At 31.6% G+C, this 18,129-nt stretch overlaps 1 protein-coding gene across 1 annotated transcript in view; it reads left to right on the top strand.

Moving 5' to 3' along the window:
• The window catches only part of LOC109058679 (protein unc-13 homolog C-like), a 135,359-nt gene that overhangs the window by 94,986 nt on the left and 22,244 nt on the right, over positions 1 to 18,129 (top strand). Inside the window, 5 exon segments of the mRNA XM_042755624.1 lie at positions 3,575 to 3,701; positions 7,006 to 7,102; positions 10,643 to 10,786; positions 12,502 to 12,579; positions 14,780 to 14,857. Coding sequence (XP_042611558.1) covers positions 3,575 to 3,701; positions 7,006 to 7,102; positions 10,643 to 10,786; positions 12,502 to 12,579; positions 14,780 to 14,857 — 524 coding nt within the window.

Below are 18,129 nucleotides of genomic sequence, written 5' to 3'. Positions count from 1 at the left end.
TATTAATTTAATTTATATTATATTATATTTAATTTAATTTAATTTAGAAACATGCTTAATTGTTATAAAAGTCAACAAACTTTTATGCAAAGTCTTGAGTTTATATTTATATTTTAGTTCAGCTTTATTTAAATTAATACAAATATTTTAATAGTTTTAGATTTAGTTGTAGTTACAGGTTATTAACCCTGATTGGTTCTGTCAGGATTTTATGGAATTGTTTAGTTGATTTTATCTTTCTCTAAAACATGCATTTTATAGCCAGGAACATCTATTATAGAAAGGAAGCTAACTGGTTGGATTCTGACATTAATGTATGTGTGATTTGTCTTGTGATGTCGTGTAAAACAACTAAAATAGCAGCTGCTTAATTATCTCTGAAGACGTGATCAGTTTTGTGTGGAGTCCTGTAATTATGGTAATTCTGCTGTAATATAAATGCTGCATATTTTTCAAGTCATAAGCAACCATTCAGCATGTAAAGCCGTTTGAATCATTATCTTTGCTTTCAGACTTCAGTGGTTCGTGTTTTGTCTCATGAGAAGCTGTTTGTCAGGTGAAGCTATTTAAAGCTCATGTGAATGGGGGATTTGGGTTGGAGAGCCCTGCGGTCTGCAGGTCAGAAACGTGAGCGTATCACTTCAGCCGAAGGGCTTGAAATCAGAAGTTCACAGTGCAGTGATGAATGAGAGCAGCTAATGCCTTCGTTAATTATTAACTGCCACTTACATTCAGATGTTGACAATCACAGTCTGATGGGTTGAATATTTTAAATTGCACTGTGAATATTTGAGAAACCTTAATCATATCTTACAGTTATCACTGTTATATGATAATGTGTCATGTTAGCGCTTATGTTATATGAATATGTTCTTAATAAGGTTGTGATCAGTCAATTTGTGGATTTGTACAGTCCAATGTTTTAGTATAATGGACCATTGTTTACATCTGTAAAGAATGCAAGGGATACTCATTGGATATTATTGTAAAATTCAAACGTGTAAGGATTTATTTTGATGTTATTGTATGAGTGGCGGACTGTACATTATCACATCTACCAAAAATAAATTAATTAAATTAATTAATTAATTATATACACAGTATTATTGTGTTTAAATATTTAATATAATATTTAAAATGTAATATAAATTAAAAATTAAAATAAACGTTTTTTATTTATTTTTTTATTACACATTCAAACATTGTATTACAAGCTGGGTCAGATTTTCTTTTAAAGAAATTATTTAGTCAGAACAGACACATTAAATTGATCACAAGTGACAGTAACAGTGTTTATAATGTTACAAAATATTTCTATTTCAAATAAATGCTGTTCTTTAGATTTGTCTATTAATCAAAAAATCCAGAAAAAGTCACTTTTTCCACAAATATATCTAAGCATTAAAATAAAAATAAATACATAAAATAATAAGAAGGTAAAATATAATAAGAAGACTGTTTTTAACATAGATAATAATCAGAAATGTTTCTTGAGCAGCAAATATTAAAATGATTTCTGAAGGATCATGTGACACTGAAGACTCGAGTAATGATGCTGAAAATTCAGTTTTGATCACAGGAATAAATTACATTTTACAACATAATCGCATAGAAAACAGTTATTTTAAATTATAATAATATTTCACATTTTTTTCAGATTTGACTGTATTTTTGATCAAATCTTTATATGAGAAGAAGTAGATCACAGTGTCAGTTTAATATTATGTAAATATTTTTGACAATGTTACAATGGGCCAATCACAATCAAGCACAGTATTCTGTATATGGTTATGGTTCTGCCACTTGAAAACTGCTGTGTGGCTGCTGGTGTTTTGTGATGAACTCGATACGAGTCCTCCGTGTCAGTCAGAGCTGATTTGTCCTCATGGATACACAGGGAGCGAGAGGTTATGGTGCATACTGTATATGTTGACATCTCTCCTCACGCTAGCTGCATGTTATTCCCTGTGCTAGACAACTGCAGGAGTTGAGTAAACTAACTTACTGTCATTTCTGAGCTCTACTTCCCCCTTCCTCCTCTAATGGCTGTCAGACTCTCGTCTCCTGTGTGTGGATTAACATCAGCGACAGCAGCTGCTGTAGGTTTCCCACAATCCTCTCTGACCTTTATTATGAGGCCAGCCAGAGTCTATATCACAAACATCGCAGCAGGCACTGAGGCTCTGTCGTCTGTTCGCGGTTCGTGTGTTTTGATCTTTTCTGACAAGTGTGCACTGATCACTTCTTCTTTCTCCTTGTTCTTTAAGCTCCCAGGAGAAAGTTTTAGGCTCAGAGGATGTTTTTTCACAACTCAGGTCCACATGAAATCAAATTTGACATATTTATTTGCTTAATATGTGATCTTATTGTGAACAGTTCATCTGTGCACGACATGTTATTCCAAGTAAAACAATTGTTTGTTTGCTCTTCATTTAATCTAATTGTCTTGTGTAAACAGTTGCGATATTAAAGGCATCACATTTTTTATTATTCCTTTCATACGTTGTTCTGTTGTTTTAATATCCTGTAGTATTTCACCGTTCCCGCAGGTCTGAAAAATGTCTTTATTCACGATTTCACAAATTAAGGCCTTATAATGTCTTAAATAGTTGCAGAAAGTCTTAAACTCATGCACGAAAAAAAAATTATATCTTTCTCAGTATTTTGTCTTTCAGTACAAATATCTAAACATCCTTGCATCAAGATACATTTACTTGAGATGCTATGAAGGAAAGACATGAAGTCTTGTTTCTGAGAAACTGAACAAGATGAAGTGAGTTTATTCATAAAACAACAAATATCTGTCACTGAGGAATGAAATCTTGTTTCCCTCTGAATTAAGGTGATTTTTCTGAGCCCACTGGCAGTTATTAGTTCTTGTTTTAATCATAGATTCACTTCATTTAATATATATATATGTATATATATATATATATATATATATATATATATTATATATACATACATACATACATATAAAAGCTTCTTATCTTACTGTATGTCAGTTTGCTTTCTCAAGTCAATTTATCTTGATTTAAGAATCTGTTAATTTTTTATTTTAAATGGAATATTACAAAAATACTCCCTTAAGATTCCCTTTAATGTATTAATTTTTATATACTATACTATTATATACTTGGTTTACTATTATAGTAAAATATATATAATATATATATATATATTCAATTATATATTATATTTATATAATTAATATTAGTTTTCATTTTTGTATTATTTACTTACTAAGTTTATTTTTTATTTAAGTTTTAAATTTAGTTTATTTCTGGTTAACAATTTTAATGCTTTAACTTAAATTATTTCAGTTAATTGCCAAGGCAACACTGCTCGTTTTCACTAAGTTTGTCTAATATTTATATTTGTATTATATTTCAGCTTCAATTTCAGTTGACAAAGATGTATGTAATAATTTGAGTTTTATTTTGAGTTTATGATTGTACATGCTGGTGATGTTTGTAGATTGTCTCCAAACACTAAAGCTCAATACGTTGCTGTGCATAACTCACTGTTGACTCATGACTCTTTCATTTTTCTTTTTTTCCCCCTTCATTTGCAGAACACGACAAGCATCGTCTATGCAAGAGCACAGAGTACATGAACTTGCACTTCAAAGTCAAATGGTTCCACAACGAGTACGTGCGAGACCTGCCGGCCTTCAAGGGGATTCCTCCAGAGTATTCACTGTGAGTTTCCCTTCACATCTCTCACCCGCTCATGGGTTCTTCAGAAATGAAGAGGATAGGCAATGATGTAAACAAAAAAATCATGCTTCATTTGATGTTTAAACAGTTTACAGGTTTAAGGCATGATGAGGAACTATTTACCTTACATTTTCAACAACAAACCATTTGTTTATACATTATTTCATTCATTTAGAAAAAAGTGCACATGATTTATGATTGTTCCTAATTTAACAAATGTACATCAGTGGGAGGTTTTCAACATTCAGTTGAAGTATAACATTTACAAAACCACATCTGCTATATGACCGAAATTAATTACTAAATTAAATATATTTTTGTATGTTTTTTATTTATTATAATTATAATTATAATGTATTATAATAACATTTTATTATATAAACACATACATTTTTGAATTCATTTAGAAAGGTTTTAATTATATTTTAATATAAATCTAAAAATAATGCACATCATTTACAATTTCATCATATTTATTAATATTTATAATACTATATTTTTGTATGTTTATAACAATACATATATATATATATATATATATACACAGTATATATAATAATGTTTATACAAATTTGCATTTATTCAAAAAACATTTATTAAATGTAATAAAAATTCTAATGAATTTAAATTCAATATACAGTATATATATACAGTGTGTATATAATGTGTATATAATTATTATATATAATTATATTATATTATAATTATGTTTATACATTTTTGCATTAATTCAGAAAAAATATCATATAAATATATTTCTGATTTCATCATATTTAAAAAAAGAAAAATTCTATAAGAAGACTTATTTTCACAACCCAATTTTGCTGAAAACACCCCTGGTTCATATTTACAGTGCGCATTGATCCATCCATTCATAACCCATCATGCATCTGTCCTGGATCCGCAGACACACGCTGGCCTGTCATTGGCTGCTGTCTGTTGTCAAAAAGTCACTCATTCATTAATGTGAGTTATGAGCGTGGAGAGGCGGGATGACAGGCGGGATGGGACATCAGGGAAGAGCCACACAGCTGTCAATCAAATATCTCCTCCAGGAGAATTGATTTTGTCATCAAAGCGAGAGCAGCCCCGCCCAGCGTATTTATTAACATAAGTGACACGAGAAGTGGAAAAAACAGATCCGCATTTGCTGAAGGAAATGCCAGCGACTGCAAGGCAGCAAAGGAATAATGCTAAAGTTTTAGGTATATTTCGATTTAGAAACGGTTAATAAATATATTTATAATTTTTAATACAAAAGGCCAATTCAGGTTGCAGTGAGATGAGAGAAAACCACTGCATTTCATTATGAAAATTTTATGACGATGTCTTCATGAAGATTTAAAAAATTGCACACATTCTAATTTAACAACTGCACATTACTGGGAGATTCAGCATTTAACTGTTAATTTTAATAATTAATTATATAATAGTTATAATTTAATCAGATGCACATTGCATTTTTATAATTAATTAATTTATTTATCAATTCATTCATTCATTCAGATGCATATTTCCTGTTATACATAATTGAATCAGATATATATTGCATTTAAAAAAAATATTAATTCATTAATTCATTCATTTTTCATCAGATGCATATTGCCTGTTATACGTAATTAAATCAGATGCCTATTGTATTTTTATTTGTTTGTTTGTTTGTTTGTTTGTTATTTTTAGTCAGATGCATATTGTATTGTATTTAATTTTAATTTTCTGTGCATAGTTGTTTTTTTTTTTTTAAGCAACTAGACTGTAGTAACAATCTCATTATCGTAATCTCATTGACATAATTTCACATTGTAAACTCCCTAGAAAGCATGCATATGTTGATGAGATGTCTGCGAAAACATTGCATTTTAAATGTCATATTTGTGAACAAACGTGTGATAAAATTCCGAAAAACGAATACATAAACATTCAAGCCAATAAATGTCTGCAAGAACATCTGCTAAATGTCGTCCTGACATCCAGGGACATGTTGCAAATGAGAAATCGCTGTAAAAATTATACCTCCTAGATGTCAGACTGATCTCTCTGCAATGTTCCTGAGCAATCAGGGTTTATCTGTGAATGTGTGGTTAGGAAACCTTCTCATAGAGCAATCCAGATCAATATTTAAGATGGTAAGCTAAATGTCATCATATTAATTCCCTTATTACTGTCAATAACAGTGAGCTGCTGCCATCTGTACAGATCTGAGTAAACAGCAAGCTGAGGTTCATTACATTAGCAGAGTTATTAGTGTGATTCTGCCTGCCATCGGCCGTTTACAACGCTTCACTTCATTTACACACATATGTTTGTCTCATTTCTGCTGGTCTGTTACGATGTTCAGTGACTCCACAGAGCAAATGCTTGTTTGCCTAATGCAAGTGAAATATTTTCAGAAGATGTTTATACCGTTGCTGAAAGTCTTAAATATCCTTTATAATCTGTTCTACTTTATCTGTAACACTAAACTGTATTTATTTGAATAAACAGTGATATATATATATATATATATATATATATATATATATATCCCTATATATATATACACATATATAATTTAAAATTAATTTTTAGTAATTTTGGGGGGATTTGGTCATGTTTGTTTTTGGTTTTATTTTCTTTTTGAATTAATTTTATGTGCTTTTTGTGCTTTTTGTGCTTTTTTATATATTATACATTAGTTTAATTTTTCCAATTAGTTATTGTTAGTTCTTCAAAGCAACATTTCTAACATTTATGTTATATATTTTATTTTATTCTATTTTATTTCAATTAACAAAAATATTTTGATAGTTTGTCAACAGTATAAATATTATTTATTCTGCAGTATAAAGTAAAGAAATAACAGAAGATTAGATAATTTAATTATATAATTAAATTAAATAAAAAAAACAAAAAACTTATTAAAAAATCATCTAATAAAATTAAATATACAACTCAACATAAATCTTAAAAAAAATAAATATATGCAGTATGCATCTGATTAATGTGTATTGAATGAATGAATGAATGGATGAATGGATGAATGGATGAATGAATGAATGAATAATTACTAGTTAATGATAATAACCCTGGATCATTCAGAACCTTGAAACACTAAGCATTAGACTTTGGCACATAATTTGTCTCTGAATGATAAAATAAGGTGAAAAAAATCCCAAAGGATGGAGCAGAGCCACATCTACAGACCAGAACAATTCGTGATGGTCTCTTTTCTGCAGTTATAGCCTGTTGCGTTGGATCTGAAGACTTTCTTTTACTTTTCTTTGTGTTGTCTTCTCTTTCTCTGCAGGTGGTTCGAGCCGTTTGTTATCCAGTGGTTGGATGAAAATGAAGACGTATCGATGGATTTCCTCAACGGAGCTCTGGAGAGAGATAAAAAAGATGGGGTGAGTTTTTCGCATTGTTACTTTGCTTCAGTGGAGATTTGTAAATTGGCAAACAGTCTAACGCCGCAGTTACCATCTAAACATCACATTAACACTAAATGCTGCATTTCTCTTCTGCCTTTATGATGCTTTTATGAAGAGCTCCTGCGAAGTTCCTACTTTTGAGTTTTAAAATTGTAATTATGACGGTCAGGATGAAACGAATGCATTGGATGAGTTTTTCTTACTCTCGTTTTTACATCCCAGCAAAGACAGGACACGGTTTAGTGCCCCAACAAAATGAAGTGCAAAGGATTCAGTTTGGATGTATGATAAATGCTTTATTTTTGTATTAATCTCATTCTGCACTTATAATAATGGGAAATGTCACCTGATAAACCAACAATTAGCACAGGTTTTGTGTTTTATTAACAACATATTGATTATAAGATTATACACCACTTCCTAATTTAAACTTAAAACAAACCCTTCATAAACAACATAAAAAACCTCACTACCACTTCTGATCAAATCAATGCAACTCCTTGCTGAATTAAAGGTATTCAATTAAATGGTAACATTTTAAAATAAGGTCCCATTAGTTAATGTTGGTTAATCCATTAACTAACATTAACTAACAATGAGCAATACATTTGTTGCAGTATTTATTAATCTTTGTTAACTAATACAGTTGTTCATTGTTAGTTCATGTCAGCTCAGGTACTTTAATAATGCATTAGTCAATGTTGAAATTAACATTTACAAAAACTAATAAATGCTTTAGAAGTATTTTTCATTGTTAACATTATGTAGTTATAGATTATGTTAACAAACAGAACCTTACTGTAAAGTGTTAAGAATCAAATTAAAGTAGTTTTTGATTCAATTATTTATAATAATAATAAATAAATATTAATACATAGCAATAATAATGATAATAAATTAATAAAAATTTTAAAATCTTACTCACCCTAATGTTTTGAACGATAGATGAAAAAGAGCATCAAAAACAGTCATAAAAATTCTGTTTGGTTTTTGGTGACATATTCTGTAAACAATAGAAAAAAAATGAAGCCATTCTGGGATCTTTAAATCGCTATTGAAGAACAATGATGTGTTTGTGTGAAAATTGCCAAAATTGTAGGCAAATAATGTTTTTTTTTTCGCTCAAAAACTTGTGCATAAGCTTAGATCAGTGAGGCCTATGATCAATCAGAAAAAGAAATACAACACCTGTGCTAATTGATCGAAAACCAGTTGAATACAATATTTGGTGATAATACAGCATAATAAGAGGTTTGCAAGCCATTTTAAAAACTCAGATAAAAACAATCAAACAAACATGTATAAAAACATCACACTTCAAAAAACCCCTCTCTATATATAAGAAGAAAAATAATAAATATTTTAATATTCTATAATGACTTTTGCACTGTGAATTTATAGATAAGTGCATGTGCAATGTGTTTTCCTCACAGCACCGACACGATAAATGAAATTAGACGTGTGGATAAACTGTTAAATTGAAGGCATTAGGCTGACTAGTGTTCGTGAAATATCCGAACAAACACTTCTGATTGGACTGATGTGCATATGAGCTGCTGTTACTGTACAGCAGCACAGAAACACACTGCTCAATGTTCCCCTCGCTGACGAAAACAAATCACCAGTGAGATTGGTTTCATTTGCTAATTGCATTCAGCTGAAAAACACAAATCATTTAGTGCTCTTATTAACATCGGCCAATGTTGTGAAGAACAGCCACGTTATTATATGTGGTATGTGACACTGATGGATATAATTGCACATGAGCGTTTCAGAAGCAGATTAGTGTTTCATAGCAGTGGAAACAGTGTGTTTTTTCCCCTAGTCAAGTCAAGTCACCTAAACATATATACAGCATCAAAAAATAAAAATAGTGTCAAAGCAGCTTTACAGAATCAAAATAGGAAAATAGTGTGTCAATGCACACCGTTCACAGTTTCTTTTGTAGGCAGTGCTGGTGCTGAGATGACATGAGCGGAGCGGGTTGCAAACTGTGTTTAGATGTTTAGCTGCACTCGGGATCAAGTCTTGTGAGATTCAACTCTACATTAAGATGCTAATGGAGCAGCACCTTCAGTTAATTGTCTGATGATTATTAGGCTTGTGTTTGCGAGCAGAAGCGCCTGGAGAATAAGGGCAGAAGCGTAGGTTAATTGTGTCACAGGTTATGTTGGCAGGCATTCCCATCGGCTGTGAATCAGACCAGCGCTGGCTGCTGAAAAACATCTTCAGTGCTTCCTGGCAGAGTCTGAGCTTCAGGGCCAGTATCACTAATGTTATCATTATTATGGTTTAAAATGTCATTTATTCCTGTGATCAAAGCTGAATTTACAGCATCATTACTCCAGTCTTCAGTGTCACATGATCTTCAGAAATCATTCTAATATACTGATTTGCTGCTCGAGAAACATTTCTGATTATTATCAATGTTGAACACAGTTGTGCTGATTTATATTTTTGTAGAAACCGTGATGCATTTTATTTTTCTGGATTCTTTGATGAATAAAAAGTTTAAAAGAACATAACATACATAACATAACAAAACCATTCAAATACATAATATACTTCACCCAATTCTAAACAAAATTATAAAAATTCTTAATAAAAAAAAAAAAATAAAAACAAACAAAAAAAGTAAAAATAAACAAATAAATAATAATAATGAAATAAAATTACCCCAATCTTTTGAACAGTTGTGTCATAAAATATTATGTAATAACATATTAAATATAAAATGTATTTTTATTATATTTTTAAATTAATAATAAATATTATGTTAAACATTTGCATCCTATATATATAACCAGAATTTATTTAGCTATTATTTTATAATCAGTGGCTGACTGTACATTATCACACAAAAAAAAAAAAATTATATTATATTATATATATATATATATAATATATATATCTATATAGGTATATATATATATATATAATAGTTAATATATATGAATAATATATATATTTTTTTTTTTTTTTTTTTTTTTTTTTTTTTTTTTGCAAGTGGGATAATGTACAGTCAGCCACTGATTATAAAATAATAGCTAAATAAATTCTGGTTAGAAGATTTTTATTTTAAAATAAAAATAAAAATCAACTTAATGCCTTGGTGAATTGAAAGTATTAAAACAATAAATTAAATAAAAAATAAAATCATACTGACCTCAAATTTTCATGTAAAATAAAATAAATCAATTTCAAAAAAGCCATAAAAAGTCTATTGTTTTGGAGTGACTCTAGGTTACTTACATTAAAGTGAATTAAAGTTAAAAAATTTTGGGTGGCATATTCTACAAAACAAAGGAAAAAATGAAGCCATTCTGGGACCCTTGTAACACTAGCACATTGACGCACCATCCTAGAACTTAATGGAAACTTGTAATCAGGCTGTAAAACTTTTCTTGATCCTTTTTTTACAGTATATAGCAAATGCATAAATTATGAGAAACATAAAATGATAAAAATTGTTGTGATATGGTCATTAATGCTTTGATTGTGGTGTTTTGATTGCAGTTCCAGCAGACGTCAGAACACGCTCTCTTCTCCTGCTCGGTGGTGGATGTGTTCACACAGCTCAACCAAAGCTTTGAGATCATCAAGAAGCTGGAGTGTCCGAACCCTCAAGCTCTCGCTCACTTCATGCGCAGGTTTGCAAAGGTAAGACAGAATCGGAATAGAAAGGATGAGGCTGTGCATTGGTGATTTCACCATGCAAAGAAGAACGAAACCCCCTTAGATGTGTAAAATCTATGCAACTCGCAGTCAGTGGCACAATGATAAAGGAAGAGACCAAAGAACTGCATGTATTAACAGTAATAATCACAATAAACGCTTCTTCTGAACATGCATTATTACTCTAACTGTAGGGTGTCGGACGGTTGCCAGGCAGCTGAGAGCATAAAATGATAAACAAATGATGGAAAAGAGGTTTGAAACTGAAAAATGCATGATTTTATTGAAATGTCAAGTATGACTGGTATTGCCAAAAAAGGAACTGGAAATATTATTTGATCCAAGGTTGTCAGGATTATCAAACGAATAGAGCAATGTTTTAAATGTGTTCACAAAGGCTGCATTTATTTGATCAAAAATGCGTTAAAAACAGTGAAATATTATTGCAATTGAAAATAACTGTTTTCTATTGGAATATATGTTAAAATGTAATTTATTCCTGTTATAAATCAAAATTTTCAGCATCATTACTCCAGTCTTCAGTGTCACATGATCTTCAGAAATCATTCTAATATGATGATTTGCTGCTCAAGAAACATTTCTGATTATTAGCAATTTTGAAAACAGTTTTTTTATTTTTGTGGAAACCATGTGGAAATTTTTCTCAGATTCCTAGAAAGTTTAAAAGAACAGCACTTATTTGAAACAGAAATCTTTTGTAAGATTATAAATGTCTTTACTGTTACTTTTGAGGAATTGAATGCATCCTTGCTTAATAAAAGTATTAATTTCTTGAAAATATCCTACTGACTTCAAACCATGGCTTATAGGTGTCTCTGAAGTATTTTTAATATACTTTAAGGAATTAATTTAAATCATCAGGTGGAAGTGTTTACTTACTATTTACAGTGTTTTACACGTCTTATGAGCAGACCACAAAACACCACAAATGAACACATCTACTTATGAATATGGTGATCATAACTCTAAAACACATAGCAGATTTTAAAAGAGATGTCCAAGAGATTTCAAGCCAGCTAATGTATTTTCTTATTGTAAATGTCTCTGTTGAATGCAAATGAACTGCGAAGTTCAGAGAGAGAGAGAGAGGCGTTGAGAGCAGCGCTCCTCCCACAGGATTATGGGTAAAGGGTCTTGTAGGAGGCATTGATTACGTCATGCAAACTTGACACGAGAAATCTATTACAACGGCCTTACAAGACATATTATTACAGCCCTCATTTACTTATTTACATATTTATGAATATTTTAAGAGTTTTATTCCATTCCCTTGGCTTCAGGTTACTAAATTCAAAGTTCCCATATTTTTTGACGCACACATGTTGGCACATGGGCTATTAAAATACTTTATAAAAATATAAAAAATATTAAAATGCTAAAATTAATACATTTAAAAATATTCAACATTGATAATAATCAGAAATGTTTCTTGAGCAGTAAATCAGCATATTAGAATGATTTCTGAAGATCATGTGACACTGAAGACAGGAGTAATTCAGCTGCGCATCACAGAAATAAATTACATGTCAAAATATTTCCACACAGAAAACATGTATTTTAAATTGTAATAATATTTCATATTTCATATTTTTACTGTATTTTTTGACTTATTGCTTTCATGAAGTTAAACTACTGTTTTTTTATAATATATAATAATCTACATTTTATTCTCTTTCCAGACCATAAATAAAGTTCTTCTCCAGTATGCTGTGATCATCTCTAAAGACTTCAGCAACCATCTGAACAAGGAGAAAGTGGTGAGTCTATAAGCAGCAGGTTTGCACGCACACACACACACGCACACACACACACACACACACACACACACACACACACACACACACACACACACACATAAGCTTTCAAAACCGCTTCGTCATGAAACGTCAGCGTGTTTTAAAGTCATGACCCTGCGAGTGTCCGAACATGGCTTGATCAGATTATACCGGGGACGTTGCTATGGAGACCGTAGTGAGACATTAAAGTCGACTTTGATTGGACGGCTGAACATACGATACCTTCCCGCTTCCAACAAATAATTTCCTCTGTGCTTTCAACTTTCCGTTCTTTGTGTAAAATGACAGCGTTCGCGGCACTAACTCAGAGCAACCCATATCCTACCTCAAATACCCAAAATTTCCACAGTGTCTTCCAATAACCATTACAAAATCACAAAAAAAAAAACACCCGTCTGTAATGATTATAAAAGCTTGACACACAGGACATCTGTGGCGGGAAGAAAGACAGATGTATCTTTTAAGTGCCGTGACAGGATCACAGCGAGACAATCACGCGGCCTGTAATTAAAGACATATCTCTGTTCGGTTTTGGAGAATGGAGCTGCTCCTCGGAGCTCATCCATCGCTTAATTGACAGCTCGATTCATCCTAAGAATATCCAGATCTTTAAACGCACCGATGCCCATAAATCAGCTCTCCAGAGTTTATATACATTGTCTTGAATTAAATTTCACACGCCGACATGTGAAATCAACGCTACCTCTTTCAAATAACCCCAACGCCTTCGTATTTTAGTTTCAGAGTCTCACACCAATTTCACGACACTCACACATATTACCCACACGCCGACATGTGACCATTAAGTGAACTGTGCACGGACAATACAAAAAAAGCCCTAATTAACTAATGCACTCCTGCGCTGTGCCGCTAATTAAGTGGCCTCCTAAAATAACTAATCAAAGCTAATTAAAAAAAACACCAACTCCTATAAAAAAAAACAAAAAAAAAAAAAAACTAAAAAAAAAAAAAAAAAAAAAAAAAAAAAAAAATACCAAAACCAAACCTAATAAAAAAACTCGACATGTAACAGACACCTTTTACCCAAAGTATCCAATTATATCCTGGGATGCTTATACGAGAGCGTTTGGACCGCCGGATCATCTGTGTGTCAACACAAATCTGCTTATTTGACATGTAACAGACACCTTTTACCCAAAGTGCATTGCGTCTCATCTGGAGGTCAGTCGCTTTGCTCATTTAACGCTAGTCACAGTGAGCCTGAAGGTCATCTTAAACATTAGTTTTCCCTCAACCCGGTTATTGAGTTTGATGTTTTTAAAACATTTTCGATTACAGATGTAATTTTATATATATAAAATAATGTGCTTTTAATATATTTGGTAGATGGTCTTAATGCAAGCATGATAAAAGTTTAATTAGATATTTATACTGTACATTCTAAAGCATTTTTTTTTGTTTTTCCCCAGAATCATAGAAATAATAATAATAACTATATATATATATGTGTGTGTGTGTGTGTGTGTGTGTGTGTGTGTGTGTGTGTGTGTGTGTGTGTGTGTGTATGTCTGTGTGTGTGTGTGTGTAGTATTACTATTATTTTTAAATATTATTTTTAAATATTTTGGAGTGAAATGAGTGGACATTTTTGTTATATATTGATGATTTATAATTAAAACATGCATGCATTAGAATTCTAATGTATTAAATTGTGCATTAGGGCAACCTGCTGAATACATTATTAACTATTATGACTACAACTATTGACTATTATAATTACTTTTACAGTATAACAAAATGCAACTGAGTTTAAATATTATCAGATATAAGGAAACATGATGCTTAATAAAATCTCATTCAACTCACCAATCATTTCACAAAAATAAAAAAATAAATAAATACAAAAAAACAACTCAAATTTGTTCAATTGCTTAACTCTTTCCTATATCCAGAGAGGCAGAGGCATAGATTTTTACATAATGAAAATCAGATTTACTGCCACAGATGAAAATAAGATGTGCAAAATCAACGATCAGCATCCAGACGAATCGATGCCCGTGTGTATATATTCACAGAAGTCTTCTAATACAAACATCTCCTTTTATTACCCGGGAGGAGGGTTTTGAAGACTGAATGTATCTGGAAAGGAGTACAATCGATCAGTCATGAAATATCTTGTCTATCTTTCTTCTCCTGACAGTCCTGTATCCTCTTGAACAACATCCAGCAGCTCCGAGTTCAGCTGGAGAAGATGTTCGAGTCCATGGGAGGAAAGCAGGTCAGTAAACTAATCAATGATACTGCAAGAATCCACAACAATGTTTTCCCACTAACTGTCGGCGTGAGTGAAGCTGTACATCCCTTGCTGTAAAGCTGCGTTCATTAATGTCTGAATTACTGTAATTATGAGTCTGAGTACTTGCAACTAGAAGGTCCATCAAGCAGATTTAGTTATGATTCCTTTATGATTCCAATGATGACTCTTTGGATACTTAAAGAATAGTTTATATACTTAACAAATACACTAAACTAAAACAATGCTGTTTTTAACTACTTATGATTTTATTATTATGATTTTTTTTTATTTGAATAATTTTTAGTTACATTTTATTTGAGTTTGACAAAAGTAATGAATCAGTAAATCATTAAATTGATTCATACCGATATGAATTGAGACATATTTTTGAATCTTTTCAAAAGAAAAGAACTGTTCAATAACCATAAAAAGGAATAGTTCACCCGAAAATAAAAAAAATGCTAAAACTTTACTCAACCTCAGGTCATCCAAGATGAGTTTGTTTCTTCATCAGATTTGGAGAAATGTAGCATTGCATCAGTGTCTCAGCAATGGATGCTCTGCAGTGAATTGGGTGCCGTCAGAATGAGAGTCCAAACAGCTGATAAAAACATCACAATAATCCACAAGAAATCCACAGCACTCCAGTCCATCATTTAATATCTGGAGAAGAGAAAAGCTGCGTGTTTGTAAGAAACAGATCCATCATTAAGAAGTTTTTAACTTCAAACCATTGCTTCTGGCTAAAATACGAGTCCATAATCCATAATAACGCTTCCTCCAGTGAAAAAGTCCATCTTGTGTTGTCTCTCCCATCAAAATCCACCCACATATTTGTTTAAAACTGTTTTGGTTTGTAAACGGTGCTTGATCTGTGCAGATTTCTCTCCTGATTCAGTTGCCTTTTCACTGGAAGAAGCGTTATTATGGAGAGAGGATGTTTTGAAGTTAAAAACGTCTTGATGGATTTGTTTCTTATAAATACACAGCTTTTCTCTTCTCAAGATGTTAACTGATGGACTGGAGTGGAGTGGATTACTTGTGGATTATTGTGATTTTTTTATCAGCTGTTTGGACTCTCATTCTGACGGCACCCATTCACTGCAGAAGATCCATTGCTGAGCAAGTAATGCAATGCTACATTTCTCCAAATCTGATGAAGAAACAAACTCATCTACATCTTGGTTAGCTTGAGGGTGAGTAAAATTTTTGCAAATTTACATTTTTGGGTGAGCTATTCCTTTAAGAGGACCATTAAAATCATTTCATAAAAAAAAAAAAGAAAAAAGATTCACCGTCCCCCAAACCTGTTCAAGCTGAGCCTCACATGCATGAATCCATTTGACATCCAGTGTTGCCATAGAAACAAAAGATTCCAAATGATTCCATGAGTTCAGAGCAGATTCTCAGAGTTGCCTCATAATTACAGTAATTCTGCATGATGTGAACGCAACTTAACATCCCGTGTGAATTGTGCATGCGTGTTGTGACTCTTCTCTCTGTTCTCTCCAACTATGACAATGTCCTTGTTTCTTGTTGTCCCCGTCTCCTCTGGGCTCTTGCACCAGGAGGAAGGGACTGTGGTCTTCTGCAAGGTGTGTGAACAGGTTTCCTCTAACATCTCAATACGCCGCTGCTCTACAGTCAGAATTCTGTCATCATTTACTCATCCTCATGTCGTTCTGAGCTAAAGATTTTCTGTCTTTTTGTTTGGAGCAACATTAAATAACAGCAAATGATGACACTGCTCTATGGTTGTGAATTCTGGCTGTAGTGCACGGTGCTGATTCATCCCGGTTGACCGGTTTAACTGGCCACGTTTGAGCAGCACGAGCACTCTAACACCCATTGAAACACCTCACTTCCTGTCTCTCGTACTTCCTGTCCCGCCCCCTCAAGAGCATGCTGCACCTGGCATGAAACCTCACAAGAACGATTATCTTCAATAACTGAGGCTGCTAATACTCAATTTTAAAGAGATCGTTCAGCCAAAAATGAACAACTGGTCATTATTTAATCACCCTAATGCACTGAAAAATAATATTCAAACAAAAATATAATATTTATGAATTTAAACATCAATTATAATTTGAATTTTTGTGTGTGTGTGTATGTATACATATATATATATATTATATATATTATATATATACAGTACAGACCAAAAAGTTTGGGAAACATTACTATTTTTAATGCTTTTGAAGAAGTTTCTTCTGCTCATCAAGCCTGCATTTATTTGATCAAAAATACACGAAAAAACAGTAATATTGTGAAATATTATTACAACTTAAAATAATAGTTTTTCTATTTGAATATACGTTAAAAAAAATAATTTATTCCTGTGATGCAAAGCTGAATTTTTCAGCATCATTACTCCAGCCTCTCAGTTTTTTGGGGTTGGGGTTTCCCCACCCCCCAAAAAACGCAATTTAACATCCAGTCCTATCACATGATCATTTAGAAAAATCAATTCTAATAGGCTGATTTATTATGAGTGTTGGGGAAACAGTTCTGCTGTCTTAATATATTTGACTGAATAAAAGGTTAAAAAGAACTGCATTTATTCAAAATAAAAAAAAATACAAAATTCTAATAATATATATTCTAATAAATTATTTTCTTTACTATCACTTTTTATCAATTTAACACATCCATTGATGCAATAAAAGTATTGATTTTATTTAAAAAAGAAAAAGAAAAAAAATTACTGACCCGTAGGGTATATTGTTATTACAAATATATTTATATTTTAACAAACATAGCTTCTTTTTTTTTTTATTTTTATTTTTTTTACTTTTTATTCATCAAAGTATACTAAAAAAAGTATCACATGTTCTGGAAAACATAGTAAGCAGCAGAACCTGTTTCCAACTTTGATACAATGAATCGTCATATTAGAACGAATTTCTAAAGGATCATGTGATAATGATCCTAAAAATTCAGCTTTTGCATCACAGAAAATAAATGATAATTTAAAAGTATAATAAATTTAAAAACAATTATTTAACATTGTACTAATAATTATCAACAATATTACATTGTGTTTTTCTGGATTTTTGATCAAATAAATGCAGGCTTGATGAGCAGAAGAAACTTCTTTCAAAAAACATTAAAATAGTAAGTTTCCAAACTTTTGGTCTGTGTACTGGTATATCAAAAATATACAGAAAATGGCCCAAATATGCTTTGTAAAATACAGTATATTTTGCTAAATAGAGCTGTGCGTCTTTTGTTATTTTGAAAATATACTTTAA

The sequence above is a fragment of the Cyprinus carpio genome, unplaced genomic scaffold (genome assembly GCF_018340385.1).
Source record: "Cyprinus carpio isolate SPL01 unplaced genomic scaffold, ASM1834038v1 S000006731, whole genome shotgun sequence".
Taxonomy (NCBI): domain Eukaryota; kingdom Metazoa; phylum Chordata; class Actinopteri; order Cypriniformes; family Cyprinidae; genus Cyprinus; species Cyprinus carpio.
Note: the sequence above shows the minus strand (reverse complement) of the source record. Positions and strands in the feature narration are given on the sequence as shown.